Source organism: Stegastes partitus, unplaced genomic scaffold (genome assembly GCF_000690725.1).
Source record: "Stegastes partitus isolate 25-593 unplaced genomic scaffold, Stegastes_partitus-1.0.2 Scaffold1326, whole genome shotgun sequence".
NCBI lineage: Eukaryota > Metazoa > Chordata > Actinopteri > Pomacentridae > Stegastes > Stegastes partitus.
The window spans coordinates 167,544-189,516 of NW_007579057.1; the positions used below are offsets into that span (position 1 = coordinate 167,544).

Genomic DNA, 21,973 nt, shown 5'->3' on the forward strand with positions numbered 1-21,973 from the left:
TCCACTGCAGGAACTCAGAGGACGAATGGTAACAGAAACGGCCCCCTAATTGGCCATCTCAGCCTCTGTGTTTCCTTTGCAGTGTGGGATCCACCAGACACAAAAGATGAGATAATCCTAAACATATTAAAAATGGTCCGAATCAGCTTCGTCTGTGATATTAATCCTGAATGGGCCAAAACAATAACAAATAGTTAATGGACACAACAAAACTGAATAATAGTTGCTGCTCAGCCATATGCTCTGTTAGCCTGTATGACAAATTTTACACTAGATTGCTCCTCAAAGGGACATTGAGAGTAAAAAAAGTGGTGCTCACTGTTGTTATCGTCTCTAAGTTTAACCATGTTGCGTCAAGCCTCCCCCAGCAGTTCTGCTGGGCTGCTTAAATTTTTCTACCATGGAGTAGGTACTTTTTAGTCCCTGAAAACGGCCCTGAAAGAGGTTAAACTGGGGCAGTTCCTGCAATCTGAACAAGCACAAAGGTGTATTGTTCCTGCAGTGTAAATTTCCTTTTGTCAGTCAGTTTGTTGGGTCTTTTGGTTGGACTTTCCATGTCGTTACAGGCTGATTGTTCCATATGCATTGTCTTAATTTTAGTGACTTTGCAAATCTGACCAATGTGTCATCTCAACACTCTGCAAATTCTCTTGTCCATCTTCCTCTGTAGCTGTACAAATACCAATTAAAAGTTAACTTCTACTGCCTCTAAAGTCCATTGTCTGTGTGATGCTGATACCTCTTACCATACTGTTGTTGGGTTTCAAGAGGAACATTCAGCTGAAGTGCCTGTGGTGATGGATTTCTTCTTTCATTTGTTATAATGACATGTTGAGAAGACCAGAAGACAATTATGTGCTGTCAGGGGAGGCATGGGTAATATCTGTCAGGGATTTCCCTAGGTTTCTGGAGAGTTTAGGCGCTGCGTGTGGAGGCGGCGTGTTGGCATTTTCAGATTGTCTGTTTGAGCTCATCATGTGTGACAGCTGATTTTCTTCCTGCCTGTCAGAAATATATTTCCTTCATGACAGTAAAACAAGTTTAAGAAGCCTTCACTGGGCAAGTGATGGTTAAACCGGGCAAAACAAACACTTTCATTGCTGATTGACTTTACGTGACTCACTGTCGATGGACAGAAAACACTTGCCAGCCTCGCAGCGTTAAAGCTACAAATTTGACTTGCAAAGTCGGCATTCAAAAACAATATCTGAACATGTCTCTTCCTCAAATGTATGGTGCATGTGTCTGAAGCGTGTCAAGTTCATTCTTCACAAGAGGAAGTTTGGTATGATTTGTCTGTTGTTGTTTTTTTTTTTAAATCTGTTTTTTTCCCCTTTACGTGCAGCTTTAACACGTAAAAGTAATATATGGTTTTAAAATATGATGGTTTTGAGTGTAAACCATGCCAACGAAAATCAAGTGAAGTCATCTTGACTCACCATTACCACTTACTACATCTGTGTCCTCCTCGTGGGCACTACTCAGCCTGAAAGTGAAGGAAAATGAAACCAAACATTAAAAATCCCTGTTGTTCAGTTGTCGGTGCATGGAGGTCTAAACCAGGTGGTAAAGAGAACTGGACCCCACTCCTCAACCCGAGTGTCACATTGGTGTGAACACAGATTTAAATTCTTGTTGGGGTTTCACAATAAGACATTACCCTCCTGCCAAGTCTCAAACAAGTCCCTCAACCCTGTGTGTTAACCAAAAACATGAGCGCACTAAATGAACGTGCTGTTTTATCGCGTTCATGCACAACCTCCACTTTTTTCTTCGGATCAGCACGGATCATTTCTCATCACAACAGCACAGATGGAGAGCTCTCAACATAGCTTTTCCATTCATTCGGCTTAGGCGCTGCACAAAAAAACATTTAGGCACCGCGCTTACGTCTTATAATGGCAGGGAAACCCATGCGTGTGGTTGCACAGTATGGCATTGACAACTGACATAAGTGTGGGCAACTGTAATGGCCGTGCGTGTTGCCTGCGCCTGGTTTCAAAATACCAAACACACCCAGTGCAGAATAATACGGCACTCCTCTGACTGGTCATGTGACACAGCAGTCAGCCGCACAAAGCTTTTTATAGAGGTGACTGGTCATTTATTGTCGATACCTGCAGGAAATAAAACTCCACAGTTCAGCCTCTTCTGTTTAGCACACTTTTGATTCTGGAAGTGTGTGTGCTTTCTTGTGTGTGTGTTGTGTGTGTGTTGTGTGTGTGCCTGCGTGCATTACCCTTTGATGAAACACATGGTACTTGTTGCCCTGTGCCATTAAATGAACAGTTGAGGGTAGAGCAACATGCAGCGCCTGCCATCTGGATCTGCTCTTTGATCCTGCAGGGGCAGCGCCGGTGTTTATCCCACAACGCCTTGTCAGCCGTGACAGTTGTTTGTTCCTTCCCCTCTCTTTCACTGCCCTCTTTCTTGCACTCACTTGTTCATGGTCTGCCCTCGAGTGTCCCTTTAACTTTGCCCCTCAAAATGTATTCCCCCTCCCCGCTCTGTCCAATGGAATACCACCCTCCCTTTCTCTCCTGTCTTTGACTCGCTTAAAAGAAAAACCATCTACCATGTTGTTATAGTTTGCCTAATGTAGGTATTTGAAGGTCAGTGCGATTGTTAATTAAATACATTTTTATGATGGGTTGTGATCATACGACTCAGGTCTTGTATTTTAAACAGAAATGCACAAATTCACATTTGGGTTCAGGGAGGAACCTCCCTCAGCGCATATAACTGGGAAATATGAGATATGTGGAACAAGGCTATCATCTGCCCAGAGTGTCAGTAAATTGATACAACTCTAATCAAGTTATCTGCTTTGTATACTAAGCACATGTCTTGAAGAGGCTTGAAAGCTTCTCTGCGCAGTTGATTGATTCTTATTCTCAGTCTCTCCCTCAGACTGCAGTATGATGTTACACTACAGCAACCGTCTCTGTTGTCTCTGTTTAGATAATCCATTTCCACTGCAGGTTTTCCGCGCAACCTATGAACATCAATTTTCAGACCTTGATGCAGCTCTGAGTGCCGGCCAGTTTCATTCAGGCATCTTTAAGTGGTACTTATCATCTGCTTTATTCTCTACCACTTATCTTCAAACACACCTATTCAAGCAGCATCACTGTCTGGTAGTGTCTGCACTCTGTGTGTGTGTGTGTGTGTTCATTTCATTATTTTTTAATGGACTTTCATTTTGTAAATCTGATACCTCATTAGGTTCAAGTAGTTGCTCCCTGAATGTGGATTCTCTTTCCATTGTTTTACCTTTAAAAACCCACTCCACCGGTAGTCTGTCTTTGCATTGGCGCCACGTAAGAAAATATACTAAGACTCTGTCGTCTTTAGGCCCGGCACAGTTATTACATAATTAAATGATCGTAATTATTTGAGCTGACCGCGGTCATTTTGCATAGCCGTTAAAATCGTTTCCATCCCCCCGTCTAAAAACTGCTGAATGAAACGAACAGAAATGTCATGTTTCAATCACTGTTTCCACTGTTTGCACCACCTCTTTCTGTGGTGGTTTAATGGCACCAGCTGTTTATGTTGTGCTGAACTTCTAATATTTGACTTTATTGCGATGAGCATCTACCGACATTAACGTCATGGATTTTGTTGCTCAGCCAAACACCACAGCACCACTGTGGGCACATTTTGGGTTTAAGCCAAATGAAAAGGAGAACCAAATGGCGCTCAAGTGCACTAATAATACTGATGTAAAACTAAAAGAGGCATAAAATACACAGAAAAACAAAAATCTGTAATTCTAGTTATTTGCATGACAATCAGTTGTCAACTGAAATTACACAGGCAGCCATAGTCCATGTAGGATTTATTTACTTGTTGTTTGCTGGTTATTTTTCTTTTACAAATGTGTTATACAGGGCTGCACGGTGGCTCAGTGGTTAGCATTGCAGCCTCGCGTCCCGGTGAGGACACCCGGGATCTCTTTGCGTGGAGTTTGCATGTTCTCCCCGCGCAGCGTGGGTTCTCTCTGGGTTCTCCGGCTTCCTCCCACAGTCCAAAAACATGTTGAGGTTAAGTGGGGATTCTAAATTGTCAGTAGGTGTGAATGTGAGTGTGCTTGGTTGTCTGTCTCTAAGTGTAGCCCTGTGATAGACTGGTGACCTGTCCAGGGTGTCCCCTGCCTTCACTCTAAGTCAGCTGGGTTAGACTCCAGCCCCCCATGACCCTAGTGAGGATTAAGCGGTGTATAGAAAATGGATGGATGGATGGATGGAAATGTGTTATACATTTCCATCTGCAAAGGTTATTCATTCGTGATAAAGACAGTAGGATGCATCAGTATCTGCTAATACTGAACAAAGACAGAAAAGACTGAGTGAAACTAATTTAAAAACATAAAATCTGACAAAGACAGTCATAGTAGTTTACTCAGCGTGGGATTGTAATGTATTGGATGTGAAGTATGGAAACACCAAATCAGTGCTTGTCCACCCAGTATCACTGATGCCACCCAAAACAAAAGAAAGGCCTCCTTTATCAGCACCTTAAGCTCTTTAGGTTTTAATAAATTGCTGCACCTGTGATATTCACGATTGTCTCTTCCCGTCTCCTGCCAGGTTCAACCCGATGGCTTAGCGTGAGTCTTGGCAGCAACTAACCCAGACATCTCTTCCTTCCGTCCCTTGCTGTCTTCTGTTACTACAGGTAGGAATGGAGGCATTTCTTTTTTATTTTATTTTTTTTAATGTTGAGCTGTGTGAGTGTTTTCAGCAGTCACAAGGTCAAAGCATATCAACATGCTCTCCCCACTAATGAACAGACGCCTTTTCTTGCGGTGCGTCTTGCAGTGTGTTTTCAGTGTGTTGTGCTCGTCCTGTTGTGGTATGCCACAGAAATTTAACACAGCATACAAGACTATGTTTTTATTTCTGATAAAGTGCTCCCATACTTTCAAAAAGCTTTGGAAACTTTTACTCTGTACCAAGCTAAACTTTGCTACAGCTGCCGTTTGCAAAAATTGTAGCGCACACTGTGGCTAACACATGACTAAAGCCAAAAACAACTGACGTCATGATGCAGCAAGAAAAATAGTTGTTACAGTATTTGAAGCATTTCAGAAAGAACTTTTTATACCTTGTTTTGGTTTAAAATATTGATGTGTTGTCAGTGTTGACATCAGCAATCCTACTGACGAATCTTTCACTTGGACACTTGGGTAGAACCAGTTCATTCATTCAAGTGAAACTCCTTTTAAATGTGGCTTTTTTTGGTAAATTGGCTAAGGATGTTATTATGCATCAAGGTCATGTACTTAAAACAGGAATTAAGTGTTGCTTGTGGTTCTGTGGCAGTTTTAGCTCCAAGTCTTGTGTGCTGGAGAAACTGCAGGAAAGAACAGTTGATGCAGCTTGAATCCAAAGTACAGTTTCATTAACAACAGCAACCTCCTGCTTCCACTGAAATACAACCTCAGACAGATGACATTGCATGTATGGTCTGGTTTTTGACATGGCCCTCCAAGAATCATAGAAAAGGACCTCACAGCATATGAAGCGTCAGATTGTAATTTGGAGGAAACATTCAACAGAGCGGAGTGTGGTTAAATATCTAAAGATGGAGATATGTTGCTGCAGCTCTCTGTCACAGAAAACCACTGAAGTTGAACTGTTGAACATCAAGGCATGAATTATATCTGTACCACGGTGTTTTAGTGGCGCTTAATCATCATTAAGGGGCCAGAAAGTGGTGTTGGATTGGGAGCCAAGTTTTGAAGAGTTGGAGGGGGGGGAATTTTGTTGTGGTGGCCAAATTCAACATAGACTGATGCAGATTAAGTCCCAAGTGAACGGGTATGGACTTCCATGTTGATGCTTGATGTCGGATTGGTGAGGCTGAATGCAATCCTAATGAATGACACAAATACACAATAGGAACGATGTGGCAGGCTGCTGAAAGAACAGAGACTTATTGATGAAAACTGATTTCAAGTCCAATTTTAGAATTCTCCAGAGAGACATCTGTTACGTATCCTGTAGTTATGCAGTCTCCCACAGTTATTTAACACTTAAAGGGCCTACGGGCAGAACTAAAGGCGACCATATGAGCACGGTCGTTCTTAGCCAAAAGCATCAGATCAGTATGGTTAGTAAAGAGTGCATAGGTCCTGGAATGGATAGATGTGGGTGCTGCTGCAGAGTGATAAATAGCATACATGTTCAGACTGAGCAGACTGTTGGGAAGCCATGGATACTAAACTGTTTGTTTTGCTCCCCGAAATGTTTCCGTTCCCTCTGTTTGAAACCGCCACAGTGACGTTATACTCCAGATTATGAAGCCTGTCTGAACAGAGAGAACATTCATGCACAAACTGGCGTTGTTTCTCCTGAGCAGCGGTTTGAAGTGATTATTCAGTATAATAGCCAACCCGGCTTGTTTAATGAATAATTTGGGCTGGGACTGAGCTCTTCCAGATGGCTGAACTGAAATGCCACCCTTAGCATTTCACCAGTTGGGTGAAGTAGTCATACCAACAGGATGATGATGATTATTCTGAATTACTGGTGTTTCTGAGGAGCCCACAAAATATCACAGAATGATGCATTCCTCCTGTTGACGATTAAAGCCGTAACTTAATTTCCCTCTAACTCCTCTTTCTTTCTTCTTTCTCCTCATATCCACACAGGTAGCGGGGAGACATAACACAAAGGGACGGTGACCCATACTCCTCTTGCTTGGCTCCACCCCAATCCCCTCCTGAGGCAGGATGGAGCCCCAGGGGCAGCTCGGAGTGGAAGGGGATGGTGGGATGTCAAATCTACTGGTACCCAGTCCCCAGAGCGAGGCGGTGACCCACGAGATGGAGGAGCTGTCGCTGCAGCCCACGCAGAGCCTGCCGCCGCTCAATGAACGCAAAAATGGTGAGGACATGCTACTGTCACATAACGTCCACAGATCACCTCCCAGCAGAGCAGACGTTAGTTACATGATATGCAGCTTTTCTCTTCCACACTTCTGGTCTCTCTGCACTACAGCTATCAAAAACTGAAATATCTGGGAGCCCCTATAGGTTATCTGGACAAGGGCTATAGTCTCTGACACAGCATTCTTGGGTCGAGTCCAACTCAGGGTGATTTGCTGCGTGTCATCACTGATCTCAGCTCTCCCTTTCCTGTTTATCTTAAACTGTTTATTCAAAAAAAGCTAATATGTGACTCATCTGCACAAAATCAGTCGCATTGCACCTTGGGTTATATCTGAGATACAGCCGATGTACGTTAACACATGATAAAATATCAATGATTTTGGGTTTATTGCTTAGATCGGTCCATAACATATAATATTACATAGCGTAATGATATTATGCTCCATATCGCTGTCAGGTACCGTCAGCGTGCATGAGTGGTAACACCAGAAAGAAGCCGCGGAAATCACTTGTGCGCAGGCACCGCGAGCCATATGTCATTGCCAGCCAATCCTGTCCCGTGATTTGCGTCATGTGTTAGCAACATGCCGCTTTTGTTTACACAAAATAGCCCAAGGTGCAATGCGACTGATTTCGTGCAGATGGGTCACAAATGTCAAAAAATGCTGTTTAATAAAAAAGTGAGGTAAGATATATCTAGTAAAACAGTCAAAACCTTTGCTGGTTTCAGCTTCAATCATGTAAAGATGAGGTGGTTTTCTATGGTCAGACTAGACTAATTTAGGCAAAAAATGGATTCACCTGCAGTGAAAACTTGTCAGTCTCACCTTGTATCAGAGAGACAGTTAAATAATGACTCTTCAGCTTCTTATTTGTTTCTAGCAAAACTTTCTTGTTGAACACACAGTAGTATTAAAACTAAGAGCCACACACACAACACATTTCGAGAAAGCATTTTGCCATAGCTTTACCTAATCTTCTTCTTAGTTCTTAAAATGTTACTTTCTCGTGTTTTTCTTGCTTTCACGTGTTCACGTTTCACCTACATGCTACTTAGAGTCTGTTCTCTTTGCTCAAACTCAGTGAGTCAGCTAGGGCTGCCCTCCAATAGTTGACCAAATGTTAGCTGATGAGAAGAGTCTTAGATGACTTCTCTCATTGTTTTGACTGGTCAGTTGGTTGCTGGGGAAAAAAACTCCGGTTGCACTGCATCAACCGGAGATGACCCTATATGACTAGGCTCATTAACAAAATGTTTTCCTTTTAGAGTCATTACTGCTTTCGCCTGCATTGCTGCAACTCATTTTGTGTTGATTTCAATCTCAGTTTTTCAGAGGACTCAGGAACTCAAACCATCTTGTGATGCCACCCAAATATATGTATTTAAATAATCAAATTAATATCATAAATGTGCAGCAACTAATGGCTTGAATAAATAATAGTCGACTAGAAAAATCTACAGGCAGCCCTGGAGTCAGCACAAATCAGGTCGCTAATTGAGGTTATTGCATGATCGCAATGCAGCTGTCTGCTCTTCTGTGCCATCACCATCACACTCATACTGTAATTCTGCTGCTAAATGATCTGATTAGTCACATGGTGTTACTGTCATATAAACATGCAATACAACGTGATCATCTTACCTTCACAGTGCACAAAAATAACAAAACATCATCCTTCTTTCTGCATTTATAGCGTGACTAGTGCAACATACCAACACAGGAAAAAATCAGCATATAAAACACAATATAACTTGATCATCGTAGTGTGAAAACAAAGTAAATAAGACAGAATGATTGAACTTAATTTTCTAAACAATATCTGGAAAAAAGTATTAATTGAAGGGATAGATGGGTGTAATTAAAGAAAACAGTTTAGAATTCTCAAAAGATGCAATTTATGCACATACAGTTGTCCTCAAATGTATTCATAGACTCTCATTAAAGAAGGAAAAAAATAGCTGTCACTGAAATAAGTTGAACTTGACAAAAGTAACAATAAATAAAAATGTAATGAAAATCATGATAGTGTTTTTGAATTGTGGTTAAACAGACATGTGTATATATATATGTATTTTAAAAAAAACTAAAAGCAAACTAGCATGATGGGACCCGTAAACAAATATTCTGTTGAACAACCCTTTGAGCCACTCATTGCAGTCAAGTGTTTTCTGTAACTCTCAATCAGACTTCTGCACCTGTTCACAGGTATTTTGATTTTGGCCCACTGCTCATCAGCAAAGTGCTCTAATATGTCCATTTTTAATTATTATTCTTTTCAACCACAATTCAAAAGCAATGTGTTATTTTACAAAATTATAATTTAGCAAATTTTTATTTATTATTACTTTTTCAGTTCCTATTTGTTTGAGTGACTATTGAGAATTTTGCCTTTTCTTTAATGGAAGGGCATGAATACAATTGAAGACGACTGTAGGTGATAAAAAATTGACAGTGCCCTCACTGTAAATGTAATATAAATCAAACGGTATGTATTAACATCAGCATCTTTGCTTGTTCCCACGTCTCCAATATGTACTGCAGAAATGTGCAGCCATCAACGCCCACACACTGTTTATTACTGCACGTGCACAAGCACACAAAGTTAGTTCAAAATGGGCCACAGACTTGAGCCCTCAACTCCTGAATCTTCCATCAACTTTTCTTTGGCACTACGCAAGGAAATTGTCTTCATCATGCTAGCCAGGTTGCACGTTAGCTTCTCATCACCCTCACAGTTTTCATGTTGTGTTGGCAGCCACATGGGACTGAACTGACATTGATGGACGAGTTCACAATTACCAGGCTTTAGGAACGGGTCAGATCCAGTCCTGCGTTTGCCAGCTGCTAATCGTGGCTTAAATGGCACCGGGAGATCATTCATTCAGTCCGGTTCCTGCGGTATCGATCACCACGCTCGACGCAATCTAATTTTTTAGCTGAACAAATGCAGGGCGTTTAATCGGAGCCGTTCCAGACTGGATTATACATGTGTTTTGGTTAATGCTGGATTTTGGTGCTGTCTGCTGCTGTCTGCAGGAGAGCACAGTAAAACGTCTCGACGGTGGAAAATTTCTGTGGAATGTCAACAGTAGTAGCACCCACTCATCATCTTGGCTTTTGTCATTTCCCCTCCAGCGAGAACACACACCTCATACTTTCCGTCCTCGGAGCCATCCCCCGACACTTTGCCAACCGCAAAGTCCCTTCTGCCATATTGGTTTTGATCACGCAGGTGTTAATCTGTCTACCATCGTGACAGGTCTGAGTCTCAAGCTGTGTGGAACTTGGAGAATCTGGAGGGAGAAGTGGGGAGCTGCAGCGCTACTTTCAGCAGAGACTCCCAGCTGTTAAGTTGTTGTGACACAGATTAAGAATCAGGCCAGTAAGAGGTAACCAAAAACTGAAATTAATGAAACTGCCCAAGTGAACTGAACTTCACACATATAACGATAATGTCAATCACAGTGACTTAGATCAGACAAGCTTAAAGCCACAAACATTGATAGATTTTAGGGTTTCTGCCTGAGATTAACTCGACAGTTTATCTTTGTTTAACAAAAAATGTGACTAACTGCTTTCTCTGCTGTACAGGAAGTCCATCTCAACAGTACTGTTGTATTTAACTTATTTTTAGATTTCAGGCTTTACTCAGACTTTAAGAAAATAGAGCCGACTTACGGGTGGCTGAACACACACTGCCTGCTCCATCGATCCAGGTTTAGGCATTCTGTTGCAATGCTGAAACTAGATGTTCCTTACAACTAATTTCCAAGTTGATTAAGCAGAAAATCGTCTCAGAGAATGTTCAGAAAACAGTGAAAATTGAGCACAATGCAAGCAGTAAGGTTAAATGTTGTCTAAAAAAAATATATTGTGCAGATTAAGAGCCGCGTAAAACTCTAATCACATTCTTAAATGACATAATTGTCTTTTAATTGCCACTGAATTGGAGGACGTTGCACATTATCTCACAAAACATGATAAGAACTCACAAAATACAAGTTAACAAATAACCTGTCTGTGCTGTTAGATATTGCTCCAGTCGAGTGTTACAGGCTGGTTTATTGTGTCGGAAGCCGACATATAACTTTATTTTCATCTAAAGATCAAAATACGACGCTGGTTTTCTCTGTTCCTCTTTCCAACTTGCTAGTTTACACCATGTGGACATCCCTGTCTGAAACCTGTAGGTCTTCATTAAAATGTGACATCGCAGGCCGACCTGTTGTGAGGTCTCCAGTTGTCTAACCAGTAGTGATATTGTCACAACATTTATTTCCTCTAGAAGTGAAAAACAATTTTGCTTTTCTTACCTTCAGCTTTTATTTATTTCTCGTTAATAGCATAGTGCAACATTTGGGAATATATTCATTGGCTTTCTTGCTGAAAACTGGATGAGATCATTGACACGACCTTTAAATCTGTCCATTAAACATAAAGCTTGAGCTCGCCTAGAGCTTAGCTAAGACAGGACAGTGCAGGACAGTTTCTCAACCATACTAGCGGCCTGGTGTCTTCACAGTGACATTTTAACTCCTTAGTTTTGGTACACACTAAACAAATAAGCTATGACATGTTAATTATTAAGCTTCTGAGGTGCTGGGGGGCAGATGCTTTCAACTTTTGTTTTACTTCCTCCAAGGGAGCCTTCATAATCAGACTTAAGCTTACTCACTGCAGGGGAAAAGGACATATTTATTTGCAAGAGTTTTCCTCCTCCGTGGTTCTGTGTGTGTGCATGCCGGTCTTTGTGTGCAAAAACAGCTCGTTCGTGTCATCCCCGTCTCTCCTCAGCATACTGAGGTCACAGGTCAACTTATGTTTGTCATGGTTGAGCGGTGTTTCCCGGAAGAAATCGAGGACAATGCAGCTGCTTGGAAGTCTGTCTGAATCACCTTGAACATACAGCACATTCCCGCACAGCTTACTCACACTACGTACAGGGTCCCCACATGTATAGCTCTTTTTTTCCTACAAGCCTCCAAACCTGCAATCTGCCTGTGTTAATGCACCATGTAAGATTTTGTAAATGTTTCACTGCAGCTGAATGTGGAACTACTGTTTTCCCATGAAAGTACAGAAAAAGATGTGATATTTTTGACACGGTAGTTTTTTTGTGGTGATGTAATCAGTGAAGAAATCCTGCAAATGCCCCGTTGGTTGCCGTTTCTTCTGTGTTGACAACGAATGGACAGCAAAGAGGCCAAACATGTGAAGTTGGTGCGGCCAGCTGTTTCCTGTTAGACCACGCGAGTTTGTGTTTCTGCTGTAATTTTTGACGCGTCCCTTCCCGCGAATGCAGAAGTGTCAGCCAGGATTTATTTTGTGGAAGTCCACACCTCCTACTCAACGTTACACTTGTCTTTGTCGCTGACCCACTGACAAACTACTGTTGAAGCTATAAATCAGTCATCTTGTTGCCACGAGCTTGTCTTTTCATATTGATGACGTAGTTGTTGTTACTTGATGTTAGGCAGTGCTGAGTCAGCTACTTGACTGTAGTTACAAGGAACCGGTGCTCTACATCTGGCCGTGCTCTGTCCGGATCGCATACAGCCAGAAAATAACCCATCCCAAACTGAGTGAGAGGGGGAGTAGGAGGCAGTGGCTCTGTAATATAAACATAACAGTTAGGGAGGAATGAGGACAGGCCTCATAGATGTGCTGAACACTTTGGATTTTTATCATTTGGTTCATTGTGTGACTCCTGGGTTTACAGAATACAGCTGCTGTCTCCTTAATCACTGTTCAGGACAGTTCTGGCGTCCAGCACTTTAAGACTATGGCCTTAATGGAGGTAGAAACACTCAGCGACTGCTGCACAAGGTTCAGAGCCAGAGCAGGTGAGCACCTTCTTTTGTTGTTGATAGTGATTGTTCAACTTTAGCACACTAGTGTTGCTGCCAGCTTGTCTTATGTTGAGAGCGAGTAAAATCTCTTTAAATGTCTTACGTCAGTTTGGTAATCATTCCCGTCCATGAACTTTCTTTTAGCGTGGATTAAATAAATACAGTGAAATCATGTACTGTGATGTGAGGCCTGAGGTGAGATGTTTCATCGTGTCCCACTGGGAGGAGACCCCCGGCCAGACTTTTAGATACGCTGGAGAGGTTGAGCTTCTCGACTGGTTTGGGAATGCATTAGTATCTCCCCAGAAGAGCTGGAGGAAGCAGCGGGGGAGATGGAGGTCTGGGGAGCTCAGCTGAGGCTGCTGCTCCGCGACCCACACCTGAATAAGTGGTGGAAAATAGACGGATGGAAATCTCGTATTTTTGCATAGTGTTTATCTCTTGTTTATTTTAGGATGGCAAAGCTTCACATGTGAACACAGCAGGACGTTAGCAGATGACTGCAGACGTTTTTATGGCTGTCTGTCCCTTAGCTACTGTCAAGCTGAACTTGTATTCAGTTGTACTTAAGTCTCCTCTCTAACAGCCTGAAGTGCCACAGGTGGACTATGTGGTCGAGGTTTTTCCTGGCAGTAAGCATGATCAGTCCAAAGACAGTGAATGTGTGTCACCATGCTTGACAAAAATCTTTCCTCTTATTTCTAGACATATAAAACAAACATATTTATTGTGCTTGTAAATTAAATCCCCACAAACAAAACTGGTTTTTAAAAAAAGCAATTTTAATCGTCAGATCTTATGATTTTTGTTGCTGCTGATGCTTTTCCTTTGGTATTTCGCTAAAACCTTTAAAAAAAATTCTTTATTCATCAAAATGCTTGGTGGTATCGATGCACCTCTGTGTGTAACCACTGTTGTACAATCAAATCATATCAAGGTTTATTGTCATTTTGCTTTATGTACAACAGTTATGCAGGCAAGATGAGAGAGCGTTTCTCCAGGATCCAATAACTTAAAGCTAAAGTTAAGACACCAACACTTATGCATTCACACACATACACACCCTCCTGCCCACACACACACTCACATCCCTAAAACCTCATTTTTACAAGGTGGCAGTATTTACAAAATTGGCAGTTGACCAGTGTGGCAAGTTAACCAAAGACCACGTCCACTCCTGACTTTAAATTTTGTCAGAAAATATTTTGTGTCAGTAGCGCTCATATAGAATGACGTTATCAGATAATGTCAGACCGTTGACCAAAGAACAGGATATGAGTTATACATCAGGAAAGGGAGAGATTCATATGTGGTTACCTCTTTGATCTCTTTTTCTTCCTAATTTTATTTTCCCTTTTTTATTTTTGTATATTACCTCATCTTTTGGGTTTCCCACTTTCTTTTCCTCTGAATTGTATCATCATCTCTCTACTTTGCTTTACAATCTAAATGTCTTCTTTTCAATTTAAAAAACAAACTTTTCACTTATGCTTTCAGTGCTGCAGTTGAGGCTTCAGCAAAGGCGTACCCGCGAGCAGCTGGTGGACCAGGGCATCATGCCACGTGAGTAATGACACTGCCAGCTGTCCATCACCCACTGAAGGCCTGATGTGTTGTGGGTGGGTGAATGATAACAAAGTGGCACCCTGGTTCGTGCTGATAGCTGAGATAATAAACATGTTTTTAATGTCTTTAATCTGGGTGGAATCAGATGAAAAAAGTTGTTCTTCAACTTCTTTTTGTGCGTTGATGAATATGTATGTATGTTGCAGCTCTGAAGAGCCCGGCAGCTTTCCATGGGCAGATTCGGAGCCTGGAGAGAGCCAGGGTAAGACATACAGTTTGGAATTAAACTACATTTGGACTTGTGAAGTAGACAAAGTGCGTTCCTGGACTGTCAAACTGCTGTCAAAGTACACCAGACATGACGAGGACTGTGAACCTCAATACTGTAATATGTATTTATAAAAGAATGATGTCCCTGTTTTAAGCTGTTTTCTCATAATTTCATAAAAATATCACTTCTATATAACATTTAGAGAATTTACTGATTTATCAGTTTGTGTCTTCTTCTTCAGACTGAGAACTTCCTAAAGCACAAGATCCGCAGTCGCCCAGAGAGAGCAGAGTTGGTCAGGATGCACATCCTGCAAGGTACTGATAGTTCTCTAGTTAACAATGCATTCACTTAATGTTTATGTGCTGTTTCCTTTTGACCTTTAAAGCATTTCAGTAGAAAATATGCGTTGAAAGAAGTTCCAGTTCCTGTGAAATGTTCAATCATTATTTAAAGATCATAGGATACAATTTAGCAGCAGGCATGATGCTACAAAAGAGCTACTTCCTTTCATTACAAACAAGATGTCTATAAGCTGACATCAGAGAATCATAATTTCTCATGATGTGTACTAAATATATGAGGTTTCATTTTTCTCCAGAGACCGGAGCAGAGCCCTCCCTGCAGGCCACTCAGATGAAGCTGAAGAGGGCCCGACTGGCTGATAACCTCAATGAGAAGATCGCCCAGAGACCAGGCCCGATGGAGCTGGTGGAGAAAAACATCCTGCCAGTGGATTCCAGCCTTAAACAGGCCATTATTGGTGAGAGACAGTGATGATGATCATTGATGGTGATCAGTGTTTAGTGTATGTCTCACTTAATGGTTGAAGGAAAATGTCTTTAATTTACTGATGATGCAAGGAGTTGGATAAAATAAAAAAACATGTATTGTATATTATGATTGTCTCTCAGTGGGCCAGGTGAACTACCCCAAGGTTCTGGATGAAGACAGCAGTGATGCCCTGTCTCCGGAGCAACCAGCCAGTCAGGAGTCTCAGAGCTCTGTCCCCTCACCAGGGGACAACAGAATGCCAGAGACACCGTCTCCAGTCATGGCAACAGCGCCACCACCCAGCACCATGCTGCAGGTCAGATGGCTAGTTATGCCAATGAGCTCTGTTTTCCTGCCCTAACAGGGTTTTGTAACTTTAGAACACTGATATTGGATTCATGCCGAGGTTGTTTTACACTTCTAACCGCGTTTTTGTTACACCTCTTCAGGCCCTCCCAACAACAGACTTCAGGAAAGTGATCTCCACCAATGAGCAGCCCATCAGCCGCCCAGCTGTCCCTCCTGCTCAGCCGCTCACTACAGCTGCTCACCCAAAACCAGGCCCAACCCTGGTGAAAGTAAGCGCCACACTTTTGTTCCCCTCTAAATATAAGATCACCTCTGCGTCTTTATTTGACCGCTGTTGGACAGAATGTATGTTAAGAATTTTTCCACGTTTCCCCCAACAACAGCAAAGCCAGCAGAAAGCTCCCTCAGAGAAGAGTCGCAGCAAGAAGGGCAAAGAGCCAAAGCCAAGGGTGAAAAAGCTCAAGTACCACCAGTATGTTCCACCAGACCAGAAGCAGGAGGCCAGCGAGGCGCCCATGGACTCGTCGTATGCCCGATTATTGCAGCAACAGCAGCTGTTCCTGCAGCTGCAGATCCTCAGCCAGCAACAGCAACACTACAACTACCAGACTATATTACCAGCACCTCTCAAGTATGTGTGCAGAACAATGACTCCCTCTTCCTATTAAATATTTAACAGATGTGAGGTATTGTTTTATTTCTACCAACAGTACATTGCAGTCTTTTATGGATTTATTTCTTTCAAGCTTTTACCACTGTTGTAGTAAGAAAAAAAAAACAACAGCTCCAAATTGGTTTGGCTTGTTTCCATGGCTCTTTATCTGAAATGCCTGAAACCAATCCAAATATTGTTGTTTTGAACAACTCAGAGGGCCATTAGCTCTTTTCCAATAACAATCCTGTGTCTAATCGTATAAATAACTAACAGGATGTTGTTTCACCAGCTGCTGTTTTCATAAATGTCCTCACAGAGCGGCATGACCAAGCCGCCTTTTGAACTAAGTGCACTGTGGTTTGGTTAACTGGCTTTGTTACTGAAGCAAGAGGCACAGGATGGATTATCTGTTCATATTGAGAACAGATTTCCTCTCCGTTTCCTCTCTCCCTCCAGTTATCTCTCTTTCTCTCACCTCCCCTTCCTCTCGTTCTGTTTCGTATTCCGGTAATGCAGAAGTGGTGGAAACGATTTCCTCACAAAACAATGACCTCAACTCTCTTTGTCTTGTTCTCGCTGTAGACCTGTGGCGGAGGGTCAGAGCAACAGCGCCGGCACCCTGCCAACTTCTATTGTGGTGTCTTTGCCCACGGCACCTCCACCTCCCCCGCTGCCTCCAGCTCCAACTCGGCCAAACAACTCGCTATCCAACCGCAAGCCAGGAGTCTTGCCTGCCAACCTGGAGGAGATGAAGGTATTTGGAAATCCCTTTGTGCTGGAAAACCCTTCACCTTTTTTTGCTTAGAAAAGCAATCCCTAGTAGTTGAAAAAATCACTGTTGAAAACCCCCACCAGTAAAAATCACGTTTTATTAACTCTTTTTATCATGCACATATGGTGTTTTTCTACATCACACATCAGGAGTGAAATAAGCAGTCAATGCCATGTTGGGGCATTTCCACTTAGAAGCCACAGTGTACCAGTGACAGTATCCAAAACATGGTTTCAGACAGCCAGAGTCTCATACGTAACAAACATAAGGACCCAGCTCACAGGGTGGGAATTTTTGTGTCATTATAGTTTTGACTGGTTTACTCCAACATTACAGCTTGCTATTGTGTAGAGTTGTATTATGGTGTCCACAGGATCTGTCACTTCCCATTGATTGTGTATGTAAGCAGCCCTGCAGTGCATTTTGAAACACAGAGCATCGCGTTGCTTACTCTTTATCGATATCTTGGCTACTTTGTTCAAATCAGGAGGTCCAGCCACTACTTGACACATCTGAAAACTCAGGAAATGAATTGTCGATCTAAAATGAAGAAAGATTGAGCAACTGCGTGGCCTATTTCTCACCTCAGATGTTTTCAGAAACACATTTTAGTGAACCGCTTTCATAATATAAGCAAAAACTGCCAAGCGAGCCTATATTGGTCTGGTGTGAAATCCAGGAGCAGGAAGCTCACAAGTGAAGGACGGGGAATCCTGTGTTGTTTTCCTGTTGAAGAGAAGCCTCTGTCAAGATACTTCCTTGTTGACGCTCATGAAGTGTCCCATGCCGGGAAGCAGCAACCCCCCTTGTCAAAAAATGCCCCTGCGGACACGAACTGTTACAGGGTTTGAGAGGAGTCATAGGTCAGCTGGTGATGGATGCAGAGAAAAGCAAAGACGTCACATCACAGATCTGCACATTCTTAAGGAAGCAACAGTGTGGAGTTACATTTAAGTCATTTGAAGGCAACATTTTTTTTTGAAAACTTCACTTAACATGAACTAGCTTTGTTGTACTTTAATAAATCATTTAGAAAAATTGATTATGGCTCCCATTTTGCAAAAAAAACACAAATGCTAATACAACTATGGAAACATGGAGCTTTGTATCAGTTTCCTGTCTTAAAGCTAAAAGATTCCTTCTACCCAGCTGTACATTTGTAAACATCAGATAACAGCAGCTCCTAAAGGAATGTTTAGATATACTAGAAAATGCAGCTTTTCGCTTTATTGCACAGAGATAGCTGTGAGGATTGATGCATGTTTATGGTAAATGTGAAACCACAGCCCAAAGCCACTTAGCTTAGCATAAAGACTGGAAAAGAAATCTGCCTGCCAGAATTTCTAAAGCCAAGCAATTAATATGTTACAACTAATTTGTTTAGTCTGTGCAAAATTGAAATGTAAAAACATTAGGTTGTGGTTTAATGGTGGGTTATTCTATAGATTAATCACACAAGACAATCAATCAAACATTGTTTATATTGCACATTTCAAACAAATCAGCTGCAGTTCAGAGTATTTTAAACCGGCTGACAAAACATATTGAAAATGTGATTTTAGAGACACAAACAAATGAAAAAAGACAAAATAAGGCATGTGTAATTAGGATAATAAAAGATAGGATAAAAATAAGATAATGGAAGCAATAAAAAATACATTTTAAAATGTCACATAAAATAAAATATGATTGTAAAACAAAAGTTTAAAATAATGATGAGAAGACCTAAGTATAAATCATAAAACTACAGCATAAAAGCCAGACTGAATAGATGGCTTTCTTAGTTCCTGTTTAAAGATATTTATATTTTCAGCTCCTCTCACATCATCTGGAGCAGCTTAAAGGCTGGAAGCAGCATCACCAAATGTTTTTGTTCTGCTTTGTGGAGCAGCTAAAAGAGAAGAACTGGAGAGGCCTTCTGTTACCAATAGCGTTTCAGGGAGGTCGTCTGGTTCAAAGCCGTGTAGTGCTTTATCAACTAATAAAAGGATTTGAAAATCAATAGAAAACCAGGTAACCAGTGAAAAGACTAATTAGTAGGCTTTAGAAGTGCTGGTAAGCAGATTTTCCTCCCTTTGATCAGAGCCAGGCTTGCCGTCCCCCCGCCCTTTTTTTTTCTAATCTATACACTCAGCTATTCATCTGCTGGCTCCAGCTACATATTCAGCCAACAGATATGAAAGCTGTATTAATCATTTTGTCTTTTTCTTGGCATGAATGTGAGCTTACGTCCAAAAATGGTGAACCATTCCCATAAAATCTGCAGCATTCCTCCTTTAGCAACAGTTTAAAATCGATGCTGACGTGGTCATATTTATGTCTTTCTAGGTGGCTGAGCTAAAGCTGGAGCTCAAGCTGCGTGGGCTCCCAGTGTCGGGAACAAAGACCGATCTGATAGAAAGACTGAAGCCTTTCCAAGACAATCCCAGCACCACTGCTCCTACCACCATTCCTGCTCCTGCCACTACCACCTTCTCAGCCATCCCCATGGAGGTCACCACAACTTCCGCCCCTGCCGTAGTCCTTCCAGTCCAGCAGGTGGCTCCAGAGAATATGAGCTCCACGCCGCCGGTCTCACCCATTCCTCCTGAGCCCGCCATCCTCCAGCAGGACATAGGTATGTCCGAGGCTCTATCTGAGATTCAAATGATGAGCTCTGGTTCGATAGGACCACGGTCCTCCCCACTGCTGCCTTTTCGCGTCCCAGAAGAAAAGGACAGAAGGCTCCATGAGAAGGAGCGGCAGATAGAAGAGTTGATGAGGAAGCTGGAACAGGAGCAGAAGTTGGTGGAGGAGCTGAAGATGCAGTTAGAGGTGGAGAAAAGATGTCAGGGTGGCAGCCCTGCCGACTCTATCTCTGTACCTCCCCAGCTCACATCTGTTCCTTCCATTAACTCTCTTCCTGCTGTCCTCAATTCAAATGTAGTCAAGATGGAGGGTACAGTCCTGTCAAACTGTTCATCCACCGCTGCTGCCATTCCAAACTCAATCCTGGCCTCCCAGGCACTCACAGCCCCCCTGCCAACAGTGGTGAAGTTGGAGGATGTGACTGTTTCTTCTGGCAAGCCCCTCCAGCTCCAGACCCAAACCCAGCTAATCACCCAGATCCAGTCCCAAGCCCAGCCTCAAGTAACCCCCAGCCCTCAGCTCCTGTCCCAACCCCAGAAAAGTCCCAAACTGCAGACCAAGCCTCAGGCGCAACCCGCAGCCCCCAGCCTGCAGCAGTTCTTCATCAGCCATGCAGGTGGAGTCTCCCAGGTGCTGGGTCAGCCTCAGACCCTGCTAACCACATCTGGGCAGCCTCAGACCCTGCTGACCACCACTGGCCAGGCTGGAACTCAGATCCTCCTCCCAGTGTCCCTGCCCAACAACGCTACTGCAATCCAGCTGCCAAGCACCACTGTCAGCCTGCAGGTAGGAGCAGAGTGACAGAACACAATGTCTGGTTCAAACTGTAAGAGCATGTTGACCTGCTTTATGAGCTTTATGTCGACTATTAACAAACTCATCTTAGCGTTCCTAAGTGCTTCAGTAGAAGGCGACTGGACTCCTGTTTTTGGTTCTTGAAGATGTTGCACCTCTCATCCAAGAGGCTTCCTCTGTTCTGACTGACTGATGGGGAGTACAGGTGTTAATTCTCAGCCCCAAGTTGGGTTCACAGCCCGTTAACATCCCAAGACTCCCATGACTTAGAGTGTTAATGGTCATGAAACTGCCTGACTTCTGCTACTTACCTTCTGCTGATGCACTGAGGATGACCTGAACGACTGAGAGTCTTTACAGACAGGTTTATGTAGATTTTAATAATGACAAGACCAACCACAGTAAAACTGAATCTGTAAACTTGGGAATGTACTGCAAAGTTATTGTCCTATTAACTCTCTTTTTTTCACCCTCTCAGCCTGTTCTCCAGGCCACAGTCTCAAATCCAGGCCTGGTCCAGGCTACAGTTCCTCAGCTGCAGACCACTAAGATGGAGATGGCACCCAGCCAGCAGCCGCTGCTACAGGTCAGTCACTCCAAACAGATAGGTGTATTCTGGTGAGCAGTTGTGCTCTATGGCTCCACACAGAAGCTACAAAGACGTGTGTTTGCCAAGCAGTGTGAGTTCCACCTTTTAAAACACAGCAGCAAATATTTTTGTCTGTTAAAACTATATTTCTGACAAATGTGGTCATGCATAGTTAATTATTTTTATTTTTGAGTGGGTTTTGTGTTATATCTTGGTAGTTGTTCTGATGTGAAGCCTGTGATGCATGACGGTCTGATGTTTGACTCCGTCTTTTATCTTAACAGACTTTGACTATGTGCAATAACACTACTGGTTTGGAGAACCAGAATAGACCTGAGTTGAATCCCCAGTGTTTCCTGAGGAGCTCCCCAGACAACCGAGTCTCTCCGCGGGCTTCACCCAACCACCACCACCACATCTCCAACGGACCCCTAAATAAGGTATTATTACTGAAGGGAGGAGCTTTATGTCCTCGATGTTTGTTGAGACGATATACTACTTTGTTGTAACAATTCTCTGAACTTGACATGTTTAGTTTCATATAGTTTAGTTGTTGATTCTCTCTCCGCTTCATCCTCCCAGTCTCCCTCTCCTCAGCCCACCTTCATACTGCAGCCCGCCTCCCTGGTCGCTCAGCCTCCCAAGACAAGAGAGCCTCCACGTTACGAGGAGGCCATCAAACAGAGCCGCAACATGCACATCAACAATGTTTCACAGGTTAGTTTCACTAAAGTCACAGCTGAAGCCCCACTAGGCACCAATCCAACCAGGCTCCACATTCATCAGAAGGTTTCAGCTGCTTCGTCCTTCAGAGTGCACAAGAAGCATAAAACCATACAAATCTATTTCCCGTTTTTCAGCCTTG

The 21,973-nt window shown here is 42.7% G+C and overlaps 1 protein-coding gene across 2 annotated transcripts in view; it reads left to right on the forward strand.

Annotated features, from left to right (window-relative positions):
* The window catches only part of mrtfba (myocardin related transcription factor Ba), a 31,875-nt gene that overhangs the window by 3,231 nt on the left and 6,671 nt on the right, over positions 1–21,973 (forward strand). The window contains exons 2-15 of one of the 2 annotated variants that reach the window (XM_008298544.1): positions 4,593–4,680; positions 6,659–6,893; positions 14,247–14,312; positions 14,522–14,577; positions 14,828–14,903; positions 15,188–15,349; positions 15,501–15,676; positions 15,810–15,938; positions 16,053–16,300; positions 16,907–17,078; positions 19,425–20,510; positions 20,998–21,105; positions 21,393–21,548; positions 21,691–21,825. In XM_008298544.1, coding sequence (XP_008296766.1) covers positions 6,740–6,893; positions 14,247–14,312; positions 14,522–14,577; positions 14,828–14,903; positions 15,188–15,349; positions 15,501–15,676; positions 15,810–15,938; positions 16,053–16,300; positions 16,907–17,078; positions 19,425–20,510; positions 20,998–21,105; positions 21,393–21,548; positions 21,691–21,825 — 2,724 coding nt within the window. In that variant the 5' untranslated portion in view covers positions 4,593–4,680; positions 6,659–6,739. Of the gene's footprint in view, positions 1–4,592; positions 4,681–6,658; positions 6,894–12,546; positions 12,744–14,246; positions 14,313–14,521; positions 14,578–14,827; positions 14,904–15,187; positions 15,350–15,500; positions 15,677–15,809; positions 15,939–16,052; positions 16,301–16,906; positions 17,079–19,424; positions 20,511–20,997; positions 21,106–21,392; positions 21,549–21,690; positions 21,826–21,973 lie in introns of those variants that run through there. The other variant, XM_008298546.1, reaches the window with a different exon arrangement.